The sequence below is a fragment of the Myotis brandtii genome, unplaced genomic scaffold (genome assembly GCF_000412655.1).
Source record: "Myotis brandtii unplaced genomic scaffold, ASM41265v1 scaffold179, whole genome shotgun sequence".
Taxonomy (NCBI): Eukaryota; Metazoa; Chordata; class Mammalia; order Chiroptera; family Vespertilionidae; genus Myotis; species Myotis brandtii.
Window position 1 is genome coordinate 3,602,335 of NW_005356635.1, and position 21,770 is coordinate 3,624,104.

The 21,770-nt window shown below is 40.2% G+C and overlaps 3 protein-coding genes and 1 long non-coding RNA gene across 9 annotated transcripts in view; 2 read left to right on the forward strand and 2 right to left on the reverse strand.

The window, feature by feature from the left end:
- P2RY14 (purinergic receptor P2Y, G-protein coupled, 14) overlaps positions 1 to 5,287 on the forward strand; it is a 98,540-nt gene extending 93,253 nt beyond the window's left edge. For 2 of the 3 annotated variants that reach the window (XM_005863459.2, XM_005863458.2), the window contains exon 3: positions 3,570 to 5,287. In XM_005863459.2, coding sequence (XP_005863521.2) covers positions 3,570 to 4,609 — 1,040 coding nt within the window. In that variant the 3' untranslated portion in view covers positions 4,610 to 5,287. The remainder of the gene's footprint in view (positions 1 to 3,569) is intronic. The other variant, XM_014537430.1, reaches the window with a different exon arrangement.
- Positions 1 to 21,770, reverse strand: part of MED12L (mediator complex subunit 12-like) — a 397,491-nt gene that overhangs the window by 222,186 nt on the left and 153,535 nt on the right. The gene's annotated exons all lie outside the window — the stretch shown is intronic.
- Positions 10,170 to 18,545, reverse strand: LOC106725627. Its single transcript, XR_001361555.1, has 3 exons — positions 18,533 to 18,545; positions 13,614 to 13,634; positions 10,170 to 10,238 (listed from the first exon to the last, which is right to left on the reverse strand). It is a non-coding gene; the product is annotated as an uncharacterized LOC106725627 (long non-coding RNA).
- GPR171 (G protein-coupled receptor 171) lies at positions 13,650 to 20,319 on the forward strand. Its single transcript, XM_005863457.2, has 2 exons — positions 13,650 to 14,243; positions 18,931 to 20,319. Exon 2 carries the CDS (start codon positions 18,957 to 18,959, stop codon positions 19,914 to 19,916), a length of 960 nt encoding a protein of 319 aa, XP_005863519.1. The 5' UTR covers positions 13,650 to 14,243; positions 18,931 to 18,956; the 3' UTR covers positions 19,917 to 20,319.

Below are 21,770 nucleotides of genomic sequence, written 5' to 3' on the forward strand. Positions count from 1 at the left end.
ACAAATTTTTGTGCACTGGGCCTCTAGTCTATAATAATAAAAGGGTAATATGCTAATTAGACCGGACGTCATTCCAGATGTCCTTCCGGACAAAGCCGGCAGCCGGAGGGAAGCCAGCCTGGGTCCCAGTTGCCGGGTGCCTGCAGGCGGCCAGAGGGAAGCAAGCCCAGGTCCCGGGTGGCAGAGGGAAGCCGGTGCCAGCAGCCGGGGGAAGGAAGGCCTACTCTTGCACGAATTTCGTGCATCAGGCCTCTAGTCTATAATAATAAAAGGGTAATATGCTAACTAGACCAGATGTTATTCCGGAGTAATCCGGACCCAGAGTGAAGCCCGGGTCCAGGGTGCCTGCCGTCGGCTGGAGGGAAGTAACTCGGGTCTCGGGTGCAGCCGGAGGGAAGCAGCCCAGGACTGTCTGCCGAAGGTGGTGCTAAACTGGCCCCCACCCAGCTCTGGGTAACTAAAGATTGTGGGGAGACAGTGCATCTTTGCTTCCCACAATTGCTCCCCACCTCTAGCAAGTTAGAGATTCCAGTGGGTACCCCAGCCTTCTACAAGATGACCACCGGGGCACAGATGACTTGAGCCAGATGTGCGACTTCCCCTGGACAAAAGCCATGCCCCATGGGTTTCTTTGGGAGAGGGTTACTGTGAGGCCCAGAGTTCTGGGAGGTAAGCCTTGGATCACCCTGTACTCCACCCAACCCCTAAGGAAGGAGGGCTTGAGCTGGTGAGGTGACAGAATGAAACCTGCCTAGGGAGGGCAGAGACACAATGAAACACTTCAGACTGTCCCTTCTGGCCAGGAAAACCGAGGCCAGGGCAGCAAGAGACCCCGTCAGTCCCCCTCTACCCCCGGCAGCCGGAGGGAAGCCAGGTCCCGGGTGCCGGAGGGAAGCCGGTGCCAGCAGACAGGGGAAGGAAGGCCTACTCTTGTATGAATTTTCATGCATTGGGCCTCTAGTGTTTCTATAAGAAGTAAAATTTGGCTATCAAAGATTTCTGAAAATTCTTCACTATTTCATTAGATAATTGCATTTTATATAGTTAATATTTCCTCTGCTTCAAATGCATTAACATGTACTTTTTTTTTACTTAATATTTTAAACTCTAGCACACTGGCTGAGGAGGGAGGGGCTGTGTCCCCAGAACTGGAACCCCTGGGAGCATACAGCATACCCCTGTGAGACTGGCTCTTAGACTAAGCTGCATCTGACCACCAAGGAACAAGAAAAATAATTACTAGACACAGAATCTGTCACAGTGGATGTTAAAAATAGAAAATGTGGGCCCTTTGCTTTTTAAAACATGAAAAAAGCCACAGAAGACCTGCAACTGCAAAGTAGCAAATGAGGGTAAACGAGCATGATCAGACCAGATATGCAGGGGACAGGACAAGATTTGCTTCGAAAGGCAGGCCAGGGACTGGCAGTCAAGTGGCTTCGGTTGTGCCGTGTGGCGTGAAGCGTGCGCAGAGGCAGGATCTGTGAGAAGCAGCACACAGTTTGCATTGTGATCTTTTATTTGGGATGTGACTGGACTTCACATCCCACAGTTCCACTTTCTCACACTACCTTTATTTCACTGACTTCACTCCCTGTGTGAAAAGCAGTGCTTTAACCAGAAATACAAAGACAAACAAGTTACATCCTCTGACCTCAAGGAACCCACAGTCCTTCACAATCCTTCCCGGACCTCTGACTACATTTCTTGAGAGGAGGGCTTCGTGTCTTATATTCCCATATTACATATTCATTTATTTCACAAATACTTTAACTACCTAACATTCTAAATATATGGTAGGAATACAATGGTAAAACATGACATGGTCTCTCCCCTGTAAAGGAGCCTACACAAAGAGGAGAAACAAAAAACAAAGGCAGAGAGCTGTGTTGTGACAGGAGAGAGGCACAGAACTCTGAGCACACAGGTGGAGCCCCACACCCAGGCACCCTCCAAGGCTTGGGTGGAAAAGTCTCCTGACAAAACTGATACTCAAGCTGAGGCCTCAAGGATGAAGGAAAGTTACCCACCAAGAAGGTATCAAAGGAGTTTCCACACAAATGAAAGTTTGTGCAAAGGTCCAAAATGAGAGAATTCGTGGAGCCTAGAGGAGTGGGAGGGTCCCAGACAGCTGGAATTCACTGGAGGAGGAGGGAGCGGCCATCAGACCAAATGGAGAGCTCAGCATTAAAGAGCCAGAATTTCTTCCTGAGGGCAAGATGTTGTTTTATATATGAGATGGGCAGTAAATATTTTCTTTGATGCATCAAATAGTCTTTCAAAGCAGTTCTACTCTTCCCTGTGCCCTGAATCAGTATGGCTGACATCAGCAAAAACATGTAGGCGCCCCTAACACAGAAGGTTCTGGGTAATACCTACAACAGTGGTGTCCAATAAAAGTACGATGCAAGCCACATATGTAATTTTAACTTTTCTAGTAGCCATATTCTTAAAAAGTAAAATTAAGATTACTAATACATTTTGTTTAACAAATATTTCTAAAATATTATTTCAAATGTGGTCAATATTAAAAATATCAAGACATTTTACTTTCTTTTTTTGTACAAAGTCTGTAGAACTCGGTATGCACTCTGTACTTGCTGCACATCTCCATCTGGAGCGGCCACAGGTCCAGGGCTCTGCATGTGGCCGTGGCTCCGTACTGAACAGGGCAGACTGAAAATGCACTGTGAAAGCATTTCTTAGGTCTACGGTACTTGTTGTTGTGCTGGTATTCCAAATCACTTTTTCAATGGGAAAAAAAAACACAGAGAAAAGCTCACTTCTGAAAGGTATCCAGAGCCCCATATCAGTAACACCAGCTACAGTGGGTGTGTATGCTTGCCAGACACTGTGCTGTGCCCACAATATGTGCAGGGCAGGCTTTCTAAAGAGTAAGGTCTGTATCAACAGCTCTTAAACCTAGTATATTAACAAAGCTCTGAATTAAATGAAACAGAAACAGATTAGTTCTCTGCTTTCCGTTTTATTACCTTTTGAGACTATATTTAAATGAGTATGTCCTAGGATTTTGGAGTTTTATAGGGAACCACTGTCATTTAAGGAAATGCTTAGGGTTCTCAGGTTCTTAGGGTTGGCAAAAATCTGCTTTGCCAATTTTTCTTTCCTGTCACCTGACTACTCTGTGTTTGCCTTAAAAAAAAAAAAAAAAAAAGAGCAGGGAGGTAGAAGGGGAGGTGTCTAATATATAAAAAAAACTTCATTTCAAGAATGTGGTGGGTCTGATTATATTCACCGTCTTTTTTTTATATATATATTTTATTGATTTTTTACAGAGAGGAAGGGAGATGGATAGAGAGTTAGAAACATCGATGAGAGAGAAACATCGATCAGCTGCCTCCTGCACACTCCCCACTGAGGATGTGGCCGCAACCAAGGTACATGCCCTTGACCGGAATCGAACCTGGGACCCTTCAGTCTGCAGGCCGATGCTATATCCACTGAGCCAAACCGGTCAGGGCTATATTCACTGTCTTTTGCTTTATTATCTGGCAATTAACTTGGAAGGCCCTAAGTGCCCTGAGTGAATATTTCACTTCATTTTCCAGGCCGCTCCTTCGGAAGTCACAAAATGTTGAATTCCACCACCTCTCAGCCTCCTGCGGAGTCCTGCTCCCAAAACCCCGTCATAACACAGCAAATCATTCCTGTGCTTTACCTGCTGGTCTTCATCGCGGGCGTGCTGCTCAATGGTGTGTCGGGGTGGGTCTTCTGCTACGTGCCCAGCTCCAAGAGCTTCATCGTCTATCTCAAGAACATTGTGGTTGCCGACTTCCTGATGAGCCTGACCTTCCCCTTCAAGATCCTCAGCGACTCGGGCCTGGGCCCCTGGCAGCTGGGCGTGTTTGTATGCCGGGTGTCGGCCGTGCTCTTCTACGTCAACATGTATGTCGGCATCATGTTCTTTGGGCTCATCAGCTTCGACAGATATTACAAAATCGTGAAGCCTCTCCTGACTTCTTTCATCCAGTCGGTGACTTACAGCAAACTCCTGGCAGTGACGGTGTGGCTGCTGATGCTCCTGCTCGCTATCCCCAACATTATCCTGACCAACCAGAGTGCTAAGGACGGCACACATGTAAAATGCATGGAGCTTAAAAACGAACTGGGACTCAAGTGGCACAAGGCATCAAACTACATCTTCGTGGGCATCTTCTGGATTGTGTTCCTTCTGCTAATCATTTTCTACACTGCCATCACAAGGAAAATCTTCAAGTCCCACATGAAGTCCCGAAAGAATTCCATTTCCGTCAAGAGGAAATCCAGCCGCAATATATTCAGCATCATGCTAGTATTTTTTGTCTGCTTTGTACCTTACCACATTGCCAGAATCTCCTACACACAGAGCCAAACAGGAGCCCCTTTCAGCTGCCAGTCCAAGGAAATCTTGTACTATGTGAAAGAATTCACTCTGATACTGTCAGCAGCAAATGTGTGCTTAGACCCCATTATTTATTTCTTTCTATGCCAGCCATTTAGAGAAATCTTGTGTAAGAAATTGCACATCCCACTAAAAGCTCAGCATGATCCGGAAACTTCCAAAACCAGGAGGGGAAATACGATGCACGAAAGCACAGATACGCTGTGATTTCCCACCTTTCAAATGAGGTCCCTGTGTGCGTGTTGTAACTTTCATTTACACAATGAGAGGAGTAAATGGGGAAAGGCCGTGATAGTAAGCATCGTCACTGAGCATTACTCTCCAATTAGTATAATAACTAAAACGTAAGTTTCCATGCTTTTGTGTGACATCAAAGAAAAAATAATACATACATTTTTCAATCATACCAAAATAGAAGGTTTAAATTAAACACTCATCTGGTCAGTTAATATAGAATTTTAAGCAGCAAATAAGAAAATAGACAGCATTCAAGACAATTCTCAGGGGTGTGTTTCCTCTCTAAATGCAATAATTAAGTTAGTAAGTTATGGGAAGTTTTTTCAACAGGATCATCAAGACCAACTTAAAGGCAGGCAACAGCTAGAAGCCTGTTGTAGTGAGGGAGTCAAGCTGTCTGATTTGAAGGAGAAAAAGGAGACACCCACTGATCTATCTCATGGCATTTCAAAGGAAAATAGATATAAATTATGTACTTTGCAATAAAAAATGTAATTTTTTCTGATAGTTTTTTGAGGATGATATAAATACATTTTTAATAACGTCCTCTGCAGAGATTAGTTAAGCCACTTCATGAGCCTGGTGTTCCGGTGTTAGAGTATTTTTAAAAATGGGCTCAAGCCCTGGCTGGTTTGGCTCAATGGATAGAGTGTTGGCTTGTGGACTGAAGGGTCCCGGGTTTGATTCTGGTCAAAGGCACATGCCCAGTTTACAGGCTCAATCCCCAGTAGGGGCTGTGCAGGAGGCAGCCGGTCAATGATTCTGTCTCATCATTGATGTCTCTCTCTCTCTCTCTCTCTCTCTCTCGGCCGGTCAATGATTCTCTCTCATCATTGATGTCTCTCTCTCTCTCTCTCTCTCTCTCTCGGCCGGTCAATGATTCTCTCTCATCATTGATTAAAAAAAAAAAAGTGGGCTCGACCAAGGGAAGCTAGATATGGGCACGTGTTGCGACGACTTCTCCTGTTCATGGCAGGGACAAAAAACAGGATGCCTGGGAGAAAGACTCTCTCTCTCTCTCTCCCTCTCTCTCTCTCTCTCAGGCTGGCCACATACATTCTTCCCTGGGGAGGAGGAAACAACTTTCTTAGAAAGCAACTGGACTATATAAAAAAAATATCTAAAATGTATAATAATGAGTGACAAGTTATTCATAAAATGAAAACTTACACATCACATTTTATGAAAAACAATGAATTAAAATGGGCTATGGTTGCTGGCTTATGACTTATGAAAACAATCTTTCTTTGCTAGTAACCAGCTGGAAGACATTCAGCCCATCTTTCCAATGTTCTTTTCAAACATTTTTGTAAGTCATGTTTATATATATATATCATTCTTTACTGTATATGTACTAATAAAGAAACTATTTTTAATAGTCTCATTTTTAAAAAAATAATCAAGATATGAAAAAAATATTACCAGATTTCCTCATAGTCAAGACATGGGGTGGTTTGTTTAAGGCACTCAATTATGCATGTTAATAAGGACACTCAAATTGTACTTGCTTCTCATTTTTCAAATAAGTATTGCATATGCTCCATCAGATTTTAGGCAAAACTCAGAAAGCACACCTTAAATTGAAGAAGAGATGGGAAGGTTTTTATACTCTGTGCCCACTTTTTATCCTTGTAAAAGCTCCCTGCTCCCAACTCTGGGTCAAAAAACACAATTGCCAACCTACTATAAGCATGCTAGCTAAAACTAAGCTTGCTCTACTTGTTTGGCTAAATATATTTGCAAAAGAAATTGACTGAGTTTATTCTTCATCCTTTCCATGGACCAGGACAAATTACTAAATGCCGGTGTTTTAAATGCCCCTATTGGGCACGGGCAAAATGAAAGTAACAAAAAGAAGGTGGGTTGCACATGGAGAATGCCTTTGTATCGCCGTGCCAAAACAGATCAGCAATGTAAAAGGCAAGATTTCTCAAAAACAACATGCAATGCAGATAAGGATTCTGTGAAGCAAGAGGTGGGGGACAGTTACTACATCTTAGAACTTTCAGGTCAGGGCTACAACAAAAGGAAGCTGTTAGAGCACTGGCAACAATAGTTAACTCTGACTTCGAGGAGGTCACCAGCACCAGTGCAGGCAGGCGACAGGGAATACACACTCCAGGCCCTTCTGTAGAGAAAGCTATAGTGCAGGTCTTCAAGTGTCAGGCTGCCTGTGCGGTGTTTACACCCAGGTGCTGTGGTGGAAAGGATGGCAATATAAGTTTGGTTGTAAGAAAATGGAAAATAGAGAATGTTAAAGATGACGGTGAGCCTGGCCGGTGTGGCTCAGTGGTTGAGTGTCGACCCATGTATGGAGAGGTTGTCAGTCCAATTCCTGGTCACATGCCTGGGTTGTGGACTCGATCCCCGGTGGGTGGTGTGCAGGAGGCAACCAATTTCTGTTTCTCTCTCATTGATGTTTCTATCTCTCTTTCCCTCTCCTTTCCACTCTCTCTAAAAGAAAAATCAATAAAAAACATAATTAAGAAAGAGAAAAAAAGATGATAGTGAGCTGAGAGCTTGAGCCTCACCAAGAGGCCAACAGGCACTTAGCTTCAGTCAATTGGGTCCATGTGTTTTCAAGCCACACAATTTTGAATTCCAGGGCAGCAGTGAAAAGAAAACATATGTGTGGATAGAATGATATACCGACAGCTGCTCTGCAACATCTTACATGCAGAAATCTAATAGAAAGGGACTCAGAAGTGGCTCTTGACTGAAACGAAAATGCCCCTTAATAGGAATCCTCATGTTTTCTTGAACTAAACTGAGGCTCTATGTTGATGCGTAATTGATTCAACCACCTATACAAAAATACTCTAAGTGTTTTTATAAAAGAAACATTTGACACAAGAATCAAGAAACAAAGAAATCACAGTCATATAAAAAGGTTACACATGAAACCCACCCACAGGGAGGCCCTCACCTTGCAACTGTCTTTTACAAAATGTCATCATCAGCAATGCCCACTTGTTGGTTATATCCTCAGCTTCCACACTCTCTTTTCTCAGCAGTCAAAGCAAACTTTTTTCCTTTGGGAAATTCACCTTTCCCTGTTCTCAGCCATATACAGTCCTGGAGCCCATCCTGTCCCTGAGCTCAGGATGAGGCCATAACTGATAACCAGCATGTCCAACTCCACTGGCCACAAGCTGAGAGGGAACAGGACTCAATGTGAGCAAGTCCTAAATTCCTGAGAAATTCTCCAAAGGGCTTGCTGTCAACATGCAAAGTCCCGAGTGCTTCTTCCATCGGCCACCACAAAAGCAAAGCTCACAGCTTTCTCTGAGTTGAAACTAACCCTGCACAAGGTGGCCAGAGAAGTGTTACCAACCCAGCCCTGGTTCAGTGACAAAGGCCCTTCATCAGCCTCAACTAAGGCCGGTCCTACAACTGTGGACACTCAGCTAATGAATCTCTTCAATAGCATTAGCGCTATTTTCATTGTATTTCTTTGTCACGTACAAATGAGAAACTCCTGATATATTTGGATTAGCTTAAAAAGTAGTCCAGGAACTCTAGAAAACACCTTACACCAGCTGTGCTACCATCTGATGTAGTCTGTCCTTAACCGCCCTGCATCCTCTAACTGACACTGGAGAAAGAAGGAAAGTCAGTATCTTTATTCATACAGACCATATCTGTAACACCAGGAGACTGCATCCTTACAATTACACACAAAACAGGTCATCCCCTCCACAAGGACCAGGGCTGTGCTCTGAGAAGCAGCATGTGAGGTGTGTGCTTGCGTGGGGGGACCGGCGGCACCCAGTGCTCTTCAAAGGAAAACCACCATTTCCTCTCGGTCACCTATTGTCTGCAAGTAGCCAATGGCACGCAGACTTCCGTTTCATGACAAGAAATCCCCACCAGAAAACACTTCAACAAAATGTAGTTTTCCTTTCTCACAAGCCACTCTGAAAAATGCTTCAATCATTTCATAGCACTGTTTGTACAAAATGATTAAATATTGTATTACTTTATCAGTAGTAAATATATTTTTTAAACCTTATTGATAAACTAGCTACAGAAAAGAAAAAAATTATTCCATGAAATAAGGTTTCCAGGTTGATAAGGAATAGAAGTGGCTCCATTCCCATCTCCCCACCTCCAGAAGCTGAGGGAAAAGCAGGAGGCAGAGTTATAAAATGAGGCCCATCTCAACCACAACAACAGATATAAAAACTACTTTCACCAGTAAAGTTTATGAGGCTACTTGTTACCTTTTGAAGGCCCTCACTGTATAATTCTGACTCCTCTCATGGTCAAAGTTAAGATCTCCCAACCCACCTCACCCCACTTCCAAAACATGATCTTTATTCAGTGCTCTGGGGACCAACAATGCAGGACTCTGGGTCAGGGTCATCCTGCTGTTCCACCCCCATGGAATCAGTACATCCGGGGAAGCCCAGAGCTACACTATTTCCCTCTCCCTCCCAAATCACAGTCACTGGTGAACTGCTAAGCCCTCAAAGTGCATAGCAAAGTCCCACAGGCTTATTCCCTATCATTTCATCCCTGGAAATAAAGGACACCAAAAGGTGGCTTTTATTATCTCCATATAAAATGTCATATTACTTAAAACAATTTCTTGATAATCCTTTTTCTACAGTAAATTGTAACTTGCAGATTTTTCAAGCTATTAATTATTCATGTTCCACACTGAGTCCTTAGCTTTCTGAGAGAATACCAGCTCTCTGACCTCTCACTGAAATGAGGAGTTAATCTTCATTTTGTTTCTAAAGTACAAGCCAATTTCAGCCTGGTATCATTTTTTTAAAGTACATTATATTATGTTTGATATTATTAAAGCATTTAGCAGAATAAAAAGGTAATTTTTATAGGAAATGCAGTGTTTCCATTAACGTTGTTCAAAATGAGAGCTTCTGAAGTGTTTACAAGTTTACATTCAGATGTCCGGGTGGTGACAGACAAAGCACTGAGGAATATTTAAAATCTAACTGAGAGGAATAAAGAGCAATCTGCGCTACATAAAAATAATGAGATGGCACTAAAAACACAGGAAGTCAACACACCCGATTCTCTCTTCCTCACACTTCCCTCCCCAGCATTGAACCCTGGTCGCTCCCCTCCCACTGCCATGCATTTCCAATCCTCAAAGCCTCTCAGCTAACATGACTTTAGTCCTCTAACGGGCATTTTGCCTTCCACTTTCTCCCCTGACCCCACATACTCTAACACCGCAGCTTTACCTACTGCTGCACTGCCACACAACTTTCCTGAGCTCTCCCCTGCTTACTCAAGCATCCAAGGCTGACCAGGTCGATCCAAGATTTGGTCTCATCTCTGTCCTCACACAGATCCTGCTCAGATACTCCAAGTACCCAGAATGCCTGCGAGTCCCCAAACACACTTCGCACTCCCCAGTCATGCCCGTCATGCCCCAAGCATGCCACCATCCTCCCACTTCTCAGAAGCATCCCTTCATCCTACCTGGGCATCTCCTGGATTCACAGGTTCTAACAGCCAGTAGTAATTTTGGATCACTGCAGGTCCTGCATATTCTTGTCACCCTTCTACGTTGTAACCTTCTAAAAGTCACAAAAATATTCCCTAGCATGGGCGCTAAGGAGGCAGCCTGCAAATCAGTAAATATTTGTTGCTGGATTTTTTCTTTACTTCATCAAAAAACAAAGATTCACATGAAAAGAAAGGGAGAATTCCTCTAAAGAACCTCCTCCTGGAAAGTAACAACAGGTTGTAAAATGGAGAGTTATGAGCTTTGAAAATGTGTTACTCATACTTCATTAAAAGGGGAGCATAATGACACAAGTGGAAAAGAAAAAAATGAACTCAGTGACTAAAAAAAACAAGATAAACTTTACAAGTTCTCTTTTAAGTATTTCCTTCCAATTAATTATTTTATAACCCTGGGTCAAAGAGCAGTCGCACCTCACAGCAGAAAGGCCATATGGACTGTGTGTTGACCCTAAAATAGCATTGTACTGTCAATAAAAAGGCAGAAGAGCAAAAGGAGGGGCAAGGATAATGACAGGGAATATGTTCAGCCACTCATAACCAGAATGTGCAAAACACCTTTGCCTTCAAAACATTTCCAAATTTTACTCCATTTCATTAAAAAGGTAACAAACAAAGGCAGAGCTTAAATCATGCAGACAAAGCAACATCTTGGAAGAGCTATATTTGCACCACACTTTAAAACCACTCTGTCCATTATGTCCATCACTCACAAATTTGAAGATACTAGGGTCGGGAAAAAGACTTTGGAGTGATCCAGGTGGGAAAGTGAATTGTGTGCTTTTAAAAAACTTTCAAAGTATAAACCAAAAGCACAGTGGCTCCAAGGAGAAGGCTGATCGGAGCCACACAAGCGGCTAGAGAGATGTTTTGCTCACCAGCATTCATTAACCAAGGATCATAAAAAGTTTCAGGATGCAAGTTACTGTTGAGTTGAGAGCATCCTGACTTGCAAATTCCACGAGAAGAGTGGCAACAGTGGAATACTGTTCCACTGCCTGACGGCATGCAAATTCGAATCGTGGTAAACACTAAATGGGGGATTGCTGACCTGCTTTAGAACCACTGTTTCTGCCCAACACTTTCATTTAAGAAGCATAAGTAAGTGCTGGGACACTGGAGTCTAACTGTGCAGCTGTTAGAGAGGAATCTCCTACGTGTCATGGATTCTTTAAAGAAGTTCCCAGGACTGTGTCTGGCTATGGCAGTGGCCACATACCCCAACACTCAGTTTCCCTCCTCATTAGTTCCAAAGGCCTCCCATGCTATGTTTAAAAGGCAAATTTTAATGATGTTAAATTAAACATTAAAAATTATGTTTCTACTGAAATATGAAATGTTGTTTGGTATTTGTGTCCAATAAAATCAAAAGCATGATGCATGTGGACAGAGGGGATAGATAACCACAAAAGATTTTCTTTCTCAATTCTGGGGCAATTTAGCTTCCATTTTTATTTATTTATTTAATATATTTTTTATTGAGTTCAGAGAGGAAGAGAAAGGGGGAGAAAGACAGAACATCAATGATGAGAGAGAATCATTGACCGGCTGCCTCCTGCACACCCCCTACTGTGGATCGAGCCCACAACCCAGGCATGTGCCCTTGACTGAAATCAAACCTGGGAACCTTCAGTCAGCAGGCTGACACTCTATTCACTGAGCCAAACTGGATACAACATCCATTTTTATTTTAAACATACAAAATATCCATTAAAGTAACTAATGCATCATTTCCAATAAAAAGTATTGCCATGACCAACGTAAGGGAAAAATAACTTCCCCTCACTCCTGCCCACTTGGGTTTCTGAGGTACTGGGTTAGTGGTGATGTGTCATTTCCTAGAACACTAACAAGAGACGACCTGAACAACATTTGTCCTAATGAAACAGAAAAAGGCAACTTATGAAAATTCAAAGGGAACTCATGTTAAAACAAAAAGAGGGACAACAGCCCCCAAAGCATATTTCCACTGTGAACAAACTTCCACAAAACATAAGGTGCCTCAAGCTCATTCTCAAAAGGAAGAACCTGGTTCAGTTTCACTATTAAAAGTGTGGTTTCCCACTATTCCAAAAAGGAAACAGAACTCTGAGATCTGGGGTACTTCAGCTCTTGAACGTTTGGCAATCCAGACACAAAAGCCTTAGTGGGTTTTTAAGGACAGTCGAATGTACTTCTTAACTCTGTCTATACCCCAAAGTGAACATGGAAGTAAACATATACTAGTAAATACACCAACCTAAAAAACAACAACAAACAACTTTACCAAAATCTGTTTATTTCCATTTTCCTTCACACCATGCTAAAATCATTCACCACTCAGCTGGCAGCCAACTCCATCTCGCCAAATTCTCTCCATCTCAGCCTCTATATCGCCCACTGAATGTCAACCCTGACCATACTGCTCCCTTACCTGACCATCTGCAGGCAAGTCTTTTCTGAAGTGTTTTAGTGAGTGCTGTTCCACACAGATCTTAAAAGACGGATCATTTCCTAGCTCTATCATAATGAAAGTTAACACTGGTTCTGAACCAAAATCAAATACAAAGTTGGAGAGAGTTTGGGTTTTTCCTCTAATACTTAAGTGAATATACGTAAAAAAAGAACCTCTTCTTTTGCAAAATAAAAACAATAATTGGATTTGGAGGACACCAGAATATCTTAAACAAATGGCCACAATCATCATAAGCATCCTCACATTACTTTCTTCAAAAGGTCCCTTTGACTCTTCGAAATTCATTACCTCAGCTTGGCAAGTCCCATTTAGTCTTTTGAGAAATTTTTCTTTTTTAAAGTTAATACCAAAAGGGACTGAATTTTAAACTCTGGAGAGTTTCCTTTGAACTTTTTTCTAATTATTTGGGAACTAAGAATTATTAGGAGAAAAAGAGATGAAACCAAAGCATCTACCAAACCAATGAAGCAACAGAAGAAAGCAGACCATGATTGACCAGGCAATGGCTCAACTACAAATCGACTTTGTACCAGCAGACTTAGAACTTCCTAAAATGTCCTTGAAATGTACACTCTATATTATGTTTTGTAAAAGCTACCCTCGTGCAAGAAACATAACCTAACAGAGCCAATAGATGACAGGGATAAGAGAGTGACTTTTTGTTAGGTCCCTCACCATGCTGGGCTCCATTCAGACACTCACTAAATATTTGCTCACCCACAGGCAGAATGAACAATGACCCAAACATTTAAAATGCCTAGTCGCATACAATCTAATAATTACAAATTAACTGTCTCAATTCATTAAGCTGTTTGGGCCAAATTGGCAAATACTCATTATATGTCTACTCTAGTAACTTATGAAAACAGATCCAACATATGGAATGAAAAAAGTACAAACTATGAACCAGTATGTACAATATAATAACATTTTTAAGTGGGTGTATATACATACAGAAAATTTTTAAAATGTATAAACTAAAAATGTTAACAGGGGTTATCTCTGTATATAGTGACTTACCTCTTCTATTTCCAGATTTTTCTACAATGAACAAAAAAGAATGAAGAAAAATAAAACACAGAATAGTTTACCAGACAATGTCAAATCACATCTTTTTTGTTTGTTTGTTTATTAAAAGATGTCTCTAGCAGGATCCATACTGCAACAATTATTTTAAAATTATAACTTTGAAAGGCTGATGGGTATCAATATGTAGAACTAAAGAAATTTGCTTGAACACCTAGTATCTGTAACTCATAACCCCTTTCAAGGCATAAAAATGAATGTTCTTTAAAATCATTATGATGAAAAACACAGCTTTGGTGTTTAAAAAAAAACAATTAGGCACTACAATGGACAAATAAAAATCCTTCCACTAAAATTAGAATAGACAACTCTGAATTGCTTAAGAAAGCATACACAAAACTGAAAAGAACCTCCTTAGTAGACCTTCATACAGTTAAACTATTTGCAAACCACAGTTTCATCTACGTCAATATGCAACATTTAAAACCACACAAAAGGAAAGGAAATTTTTAGTACAACCAGCAGTCCCTCAATAGAGCTGTTACTGCTACAGCCAGACGAACAGCACATGCTTCTCTGAGGACTTGGAGAGTGGCCACTGAGGCTCCGGGAATATACCCCCAGGTATGTCTTTTTAAATACTTCATATATTTTACTGTCTTTCCTTGGAAGGAAAAGCTATGATTTTCGGTGTTTAAACCATGTAATTGGAAATATCAACATGTAGCAAGGTTCCTGGGTAAGAAAGCACCAGCTATTAATCTCTAAGTAGATTCTCACTGTGAACTACACTATAATGTTCTCCTATCTGAAGACCCCATCCATTCTCAGAAAGACAGCTTAATCCATACAAAGCTGAATACTTACTTACAGGTGAGCATTGCTATTAAGTAACTCAATTTTACAACTGGATAAATAAAGGCCACGTTGGTCCTCACAACAGGGCACAATGGTTCTTAAAATGACTTCCTACTACACAAATTATAATAGGTAATTTCAAGAAAATTCCATTGTGGCTTCCATAAAAAAACCTAATGTGTTTATTTTCTAAGCAATGGGCTTTCAACCCAAACAAAGAAGACACTTGAAATATTTTCCATTTTGCTGGAGTACCTCTGGATACCACAAATTTCCACAGGCTAATAAGTGGCTGACAAAATATTAATCAAGCATTTAGTTTTCAAATTCATTATTGATAACACAGGTGTTATTATAGTATAATTTAACCCCTAACTGACATAACCAAAACTTTAAATGAAGAGATTTGGTTTCTGTTGCAATCTAGACAGGTTGATGGAAGCCACTGCAAAGCACTATGTGATTCACAAGCATTATTGAATACATAAACACACTGCGATTATTTTTAAATAAATTACTTATGGGTGGTATATATGGTCAGTGCCAGTTAGAGAATATTAATTGATCCAAACAATCCTTCTCTAATCCATGTTTACTATACATTCTTCTATAAAATGGGGCTTTATTGTATAATGGTATGAGCAATGGGGCACTTTTAAAAAGCACATTATGCTCAGCCAGTATGACTCAGTTGGTTGAGCACTGTCCCATGCACCAGGAGGTCGCTGGTTCGATTCCTGGTCAGAGCGCATGCCCAGGTTTCGGGTTCGACCCCCAGTGGGTGGCGTGCAGGAGGCAGCCAAAAGATGTTTCTCTCTCATCAACATTTCTCTCTCTCTCTTTCTCCCTTCTTCTCTCAGAAATCAATAAAAACAAACTTAAAAAAATAATAAAATAAAAAAGCACATTAGTATGTTACTATTATGTAGTATTTGAAATACAAACACATAAGCCAAAATCCTAGTTCCTTATAAAGGAACAATGAACAAAGATGGGAGACAGGGGCCAATCTGCACCGTTACCTTCTGGCCAGAGAAGAAAAGGTACTCAGGAAGTCACAGCACACACACTGGTTACTATGGAAAACCAGTCCTAAGGAAGTCAGTGAAGCCTGGGTTAGACTTTAGATGTGAAGAGCTTCCTCCAGGCATTCAGGATAGGCAGGACTCCAGTTTAGGGAGGATAAAGGCAGAACGTCCAGAAAGCAATCAAGGTCAGAGCCTAGCCTGCTCTAACTGTGAAGCCTTGAGCAGCCCAAGTGCAGACCTCAGTTTCCTCAAATGATCTGGGGATTGGACTAAATGCTATCAATAAAGGTTCACTCCATCCTTAAAGTCCTTTGATCCCACAATTTAATCACAACCAAAAATACAAAGGCAGAAGAAACAGTTCACAGAACAGAGGAGATCCCACCGATCGAAAGTAGCGAGGAGGGACAAAGACAGTAGGGAGGTATGGAGAGACTAGGTCATGGGAACTTCAAAAGTAAAGGTTAGGTTTCAAGGATAGAACCTTGGTTTGGTTTTGAAATACAGTGGAACCACATTTCTCGAACATTTCCCATCTCAAACAACTTGCTTCTCAATCTGACAACCCTTTCATGCTGATACTGTTATGATCAGTCACACATCTCTCAGGTGACAAAGGAGAGAATGTGTGAATATGAGTCAGTTTACCTCAGGATATTGTGCTGTGAATATTTTCATGCTTTTTTGCTTTTAATTGTTAAATTTTCATTTTTTACTGTACATTTCCTTTCCTTTTTGTTAAATTTTCATTTACATTTCATGTCCTTTTTGTTTTTTAAGTGTTTATTTATACATTAAACAGTACAGTAGACATGTACTGTATGCAAGAAAGGTTAAACCAGAAAATCATTTGGGGGTCTGGAACAGATTAACTCAATTTACTAATGGGGAAAAATGATTTGGTTTTCAAACAGCCTTCTGGAACAAATTAAGTTTGAGAAAAGAGGTTCCACTGTAATATATATTATAAAATGAAACATAAAAATACATGAAGCCTAAACTTCTTTTATTAGTATTTAGAAAAAAATTAAGAATGAAAATTGCTTAGAATATAGTTGCTGCCCTTAGTAAAGGTTGGCAATAATAATAATAATAATAATAATAATAATTACCATCACCATCATCATTGTTAACACTATTATTGTTGGGACAGACTTTTGGAGTGGTTTCTGAGATCAGATGGCCCGATTTGGAATCCTGGCTCTATATCCAACCATATAATCTTTGGCATTACTTAACCTATTGTGCCTCAGTTTTCTCATCTGGAAAACAGGAATAATAATACCTACATGGTAGTAATGATGGAAGGTTAATAGGTTCATGTAAAGTCCTTAGCATAGTGCCAGACCCAAAGTCAGTACTTAATTGTTTCCATTGAGTTTATGACCATTTGTGGACTCTAAAATCCTCTCTCAGGTTGGAAAGTGGGAAGGACATGTACTCTTTCCATGACATGAATTTAGAAAGATTTATGTACCGCTGCCTTATCAATCCATTTGCATACTGTTCCATCCCAAGATGCGCACAATGGATCATTAAATAATTAAGGAGAATTAAGATTCAGAAAGGCTTCAGCAGTTTTGGTTATTTTTTTTTAAGGGAAGTTTGAGTGAACAGGCTTATCTGGCCTTCTTAATCAGCCACTATAGTTACTAGTTACTACATTTAAAAAGTTATCTATCCATTTTTATGGCTAAAACACAAAAATACTCTTCTTGTTAAAACAAAAGAAAGGTACTTAATATGCATGAGGAGGGAGCATCTCAAGAAGCAGCCCCAGAAAGAAGTGCCCGCGACCTTGGGGTATCAGGGGCACTGGACCAGGGCAAAAGCAGTGAGTGAAGTCCAATTGGTTTAACTTGTGCTTCTAACACCCAATGTTCCAGACTTGGAGGAACATGGTATTGTGTAAATCACAGTGGTTCTAAGGGCATGTCTTCTACTTCTAGCTTGACTGCCTCAAAACCCACAGTGAAAGAGAAAGAAAACACTCTGAAGTGTTAACATTAGGCGTTTTGATACTAATATAATTGAGCTTTTCTTCGAGAGTTTTGTTACCAATGTCATGTATCCTTGTTCTAGAAGCCTTTAAAATACATTCTTGAAATTTCTCAAAAATACTAAGAACACAGAAACATCTATACAAACACTGTCCAATAGAAATATAATGCAAACCACAGAGGCACTTTAAAATTATCTAGTAGCTGCATTTAAAATAGCAAAAAGAAACAGGATAAACTAATCTTAATATTATATTTAACCTAATACATCAAAAATATTTTGACATGTGCTCAGTATGAAAATATTAATGAGATATTTTACTAATTGTTGTATTATTTGCATAAATGAATACAATTTTACTACTTGTACTATTTTTAAAAATATTTTGTACTAAATCTTTAAAACCCAGTGTGTATTCTGCATTTACAACGCATGTCAATCTGGACTGGCCACATTTCAAATGCTCAGTAGTCACACATGGTGACAGCCTACCATCATAGTGGACACCACAGGTCTATACCATGAAACTGGAGCCAGAAAAAGGGAGGTAATAAGCATCAATTCTGGACTGGACTCTAATCCTTTAACTCTTTCTGCTAAAAAGAAAAATAAAATAAAATTTTGATTGTGAAAATGTTCTAGTAGGTTAGATAATAACCTACTTTTGAAATACCTACTTTTAAATTTTAGTACAACTTTGTTACTCTTACCACCCCCTCAGTCTAGGTTCCTCCAGCACGAGCAGTTCTATCAACCTATAAGCAAAGAAAGCCAGATAGCCTCATTCAGCTCTTCCGGCTCAGCCACAACCAAACCATTTTACCCTCGTTTCAACTCTAGTTCTCAGAATTTCAGTTTACTTATCTCCTCTGCAAACTTCCAAGCCAACTGGTAACAAGAGCTATCAGAAGGCAAAAGTATAATGTCAAAAATATGCCTTTTGCCCTAACCGGTTTGGCTCAGTGGATAGAGCGTCAGCCTGTGGATTCAAGGGTCCCAGGTTCGATTCCGGTCAAGGGCATGTACCTTGGTTGCGGGCACATCCCCGGTGGGGAGTGTGCAGGAGGCAGCTGATCAATGTTTCTCTCTCCTCGATGTTTCTAACTCTCTCTCCATCTCCCTTCCTCTCTGTAAAAAATCAATAAAATATATTTTAAAAAAAATATGCCTTTTAGAAGCTAACCTAATGGGATTTCCCAAAAACACAAAACTAGACCATGGAAAACCCAGGCTTCCTCATAAGCTAAGATGTTCCCACCAGTCCACATGATTTAGAAGAGTTCATCAGAAAAATTCTAAGAACCAGAAAGATTGGGACGGAGGTATTGTTAGTTCAAGTTATTTTAAAGGAAATAATTTCTAATTTTAATTACTAACCTCTCTTCCCTTCTCTTTTAACAAATTTTTAAAATTTTGTTTTTTAGAAGAGTCATCCTTACTTTCGCACAAGATGACAAACAGTTCTACCTTCTGTCCAGTTTACAGAGATCTGGAGCCATTCACATATTTCTTTTACTTAGTTTTCCTTATTGGAATTATTGGAAGTTGTTTTGCAACATGGGCTTTCATGCAGAAAAACACAAATCAGAGGTGTGTAAGCATATACTTAATTAATTTGCTTACAGCCGATTTCCTGCTCACTCTGGCATTACCAGTGAAAATTGCTGTTGACTTGGGTGTGGCACCCTGGAAGCTGAGGATATTCCACTGTCAAGTAACAGCCTGCCTCATCTACATTAATATGTACTTATCGATTATTTTCTTAGCATTTGTCAGCATTGACCGCTGTCTTCAATTGACACACAGCTGCAAGATTTATCGAATACAAGAACCTGGATTTGGCAAAATGATATCGGCTGTCGTGTGGGGAATGGTCCTTCTGATAATGGTGCCAAACATGGTGATTCCCATCAAAGACATCAAGGAAAAGCCAAACGTAGGATGCATGGAATTCAAAAAGGAGTTTGGAAGAAATTGGCATTTGCTGACAAACTTCATATGTATAGCTATATTTTTAAATTTCTCAGCCATCATTTTGATATCAAACTGCCTAGTAATTCGACAACTCTACAGAAACAAAGATAATGAAAATTATTCAAATGTGAAAAGAGCTCTCGTCAACATACTTTTAGTGACTACAGCCTACATTATATGTTTTGTTCCTTATCACATTGTCAGAATTCCATACACACTCAGCCAGACCGAGGTCATATCTGACTGTCCAACCAGGATTTCCCTCTTCAAAGCCAAAGAGGCCACGCTGCTCCTGGCGGTGTCAAACTTGTGCTTTGACCCTCTCCTGTACTATCAGCTCTCAAAGGCATTCCGCTTGAAGGTCACTGCAACTTTTGCTTCAGGTAAGGAGAACAGGGCTCAGAAAGAAAAATCAAGTTGTGAAAATGATGCATAAACCATGGGATTGTGCTATAACTTTATGCTGCAACTTCTTCCCTTACTGAACAACAAGTGCAAAACAACTGGAAAAGAGGAGAAAAAGAGAGCCTCAGAATGTAAAAGTACAGACAGTTAGCAAATGTGGCATGGTTTACTGTGAAACCCTGTTTTTAAATGCAAACCAAGCAGTACTTCTTGGTTGTTAAGGCAAATATTTGTACAAAAAAACTAAAAATTCTTGTTAAACCAATGTAAAACCCTGCAATATCCTTGAAATCCAAATGACTTCTATGGCGGACACAGAGGTGTTCGTGAGGTGTTCACTGAAATACCTGGAACTGACTTCTTGAGAAAAATATGCAAAATAAAGGTGGCCCTTAAATAGAGGTTTGAACTGCATGGGTCTACTTACACGCAATTTTTTTTCAATAAATACATATGTAAACACATTTTTTCTTCCTTATGATTTTTTTCAATAACATTTTATTTGTTCAAGCTAACTTTATTATAAGAATACAATACATAATGCATATAATGTAAAAAATATGTGTCCACCAACTGTTTATGAAATCAGGAAGGCTTCCAGTCAACAGTGCACTATTGGCAGATAAGTTTGGGGGGAATCACAAGTTCTATGTAGATTTTTTACTGTGAAGGGGTTAGCGCCATTGACCTCCTCATATAAACTCTACGTAAGTTGCCATAAAGCCCTTCAGCCACACAATTTAAAGCCTTTTAGATCACTTAAAAAAAAAAAGCCAGCTTATTTTTACATGAAACCTGATTTATTTTTAATCCACCTTTCAGCTCACTACTCCAATAACTTTCTGCTGTTAGTATGACAAATTCAGTGATTTCTTATTTTTATTTTATAGTAATATGAAATAGACCCTATAACATTTTCAAGGGGAATTGTTAAATTATACTAACTGCCAAACTACTGTTTTGGAACTAGAAACTCACATTGAAGTTATGGAAAAAGAGCATCAGTCAAATGGTCTTAAAATAGATATGCCCACTCCACACAACAAGGCATGGTTAGGAAAGCAGTGGTGCTAGGCTGGCTGCTGCCACCCAGATCCTGAAGGTGAGTGACCCCATCTGAGGCCAGCACACTGGAGTGTGGGTGACTCCTGCTCTAAGGGTCACACCCTTCGATCTCTCTACTACCAGTAATGCAGAAACGATTCAATAGATGATGAAATAAGACACTTATTTAAAGAAAAGAAGATTACAAAGTTTAGACAAGCATACATGAAGTTTTGTGGGGGTTTTTCATCCCAATAGTAAAAGCTCATATTAAAACAATTGGTAATCCATGAACATTAGCTGCCATGATTAAGAAACTATGTTCCTGGAAGGTAACAAAACAAGTTTGATTCCATACTCCTTTTTAGATCTGCATTAAGAATTATTATTTTCTAAAGCCTGACCCAAGACAACTCCTGTCTACAATTTCACAAATATATTCTTTGAGTTTGAAGAGAATGATAAATAAGAAAATACACACAAAAAGTGCCTATTGCACTCACAACATGGTAAGTTCTGAACAAATGCTAGCTGGCGAGTGTTATTGACAGGAGCCCCATCGGCATCACATGTCTGACCCCGACAGGCTGGTAGGATGCCTATCCTAGAACCTGTGCTTGTTGGTATTCTAAGGACATGTTTTTACTGATGGGCAGATCAAGACATTATTCCTATAGGAGAATACATGAAACTAGTCTATTTTTCAAAACTCTTTGGTCAAGTCCGCTTTAGTCCTCTCTCCTTGGCCTTCAGTCACTAGGGCTGCATCTTAGAGAGAGAGGTAAAAGAACCTTTGTTTTAAATCATATTCTTATAGTCTCCTCACTTGCTTGATAAATCA

What these genes read in the sequence shown, in the direction of transcription:
- GPR171 (XM_005863457.2), top strand. Translation starts at nt 18,957, where the DNA reads ATGACAAACAGTTCTACCTTCTGTCCAGTTTACAGAGATCTGGAGCCA.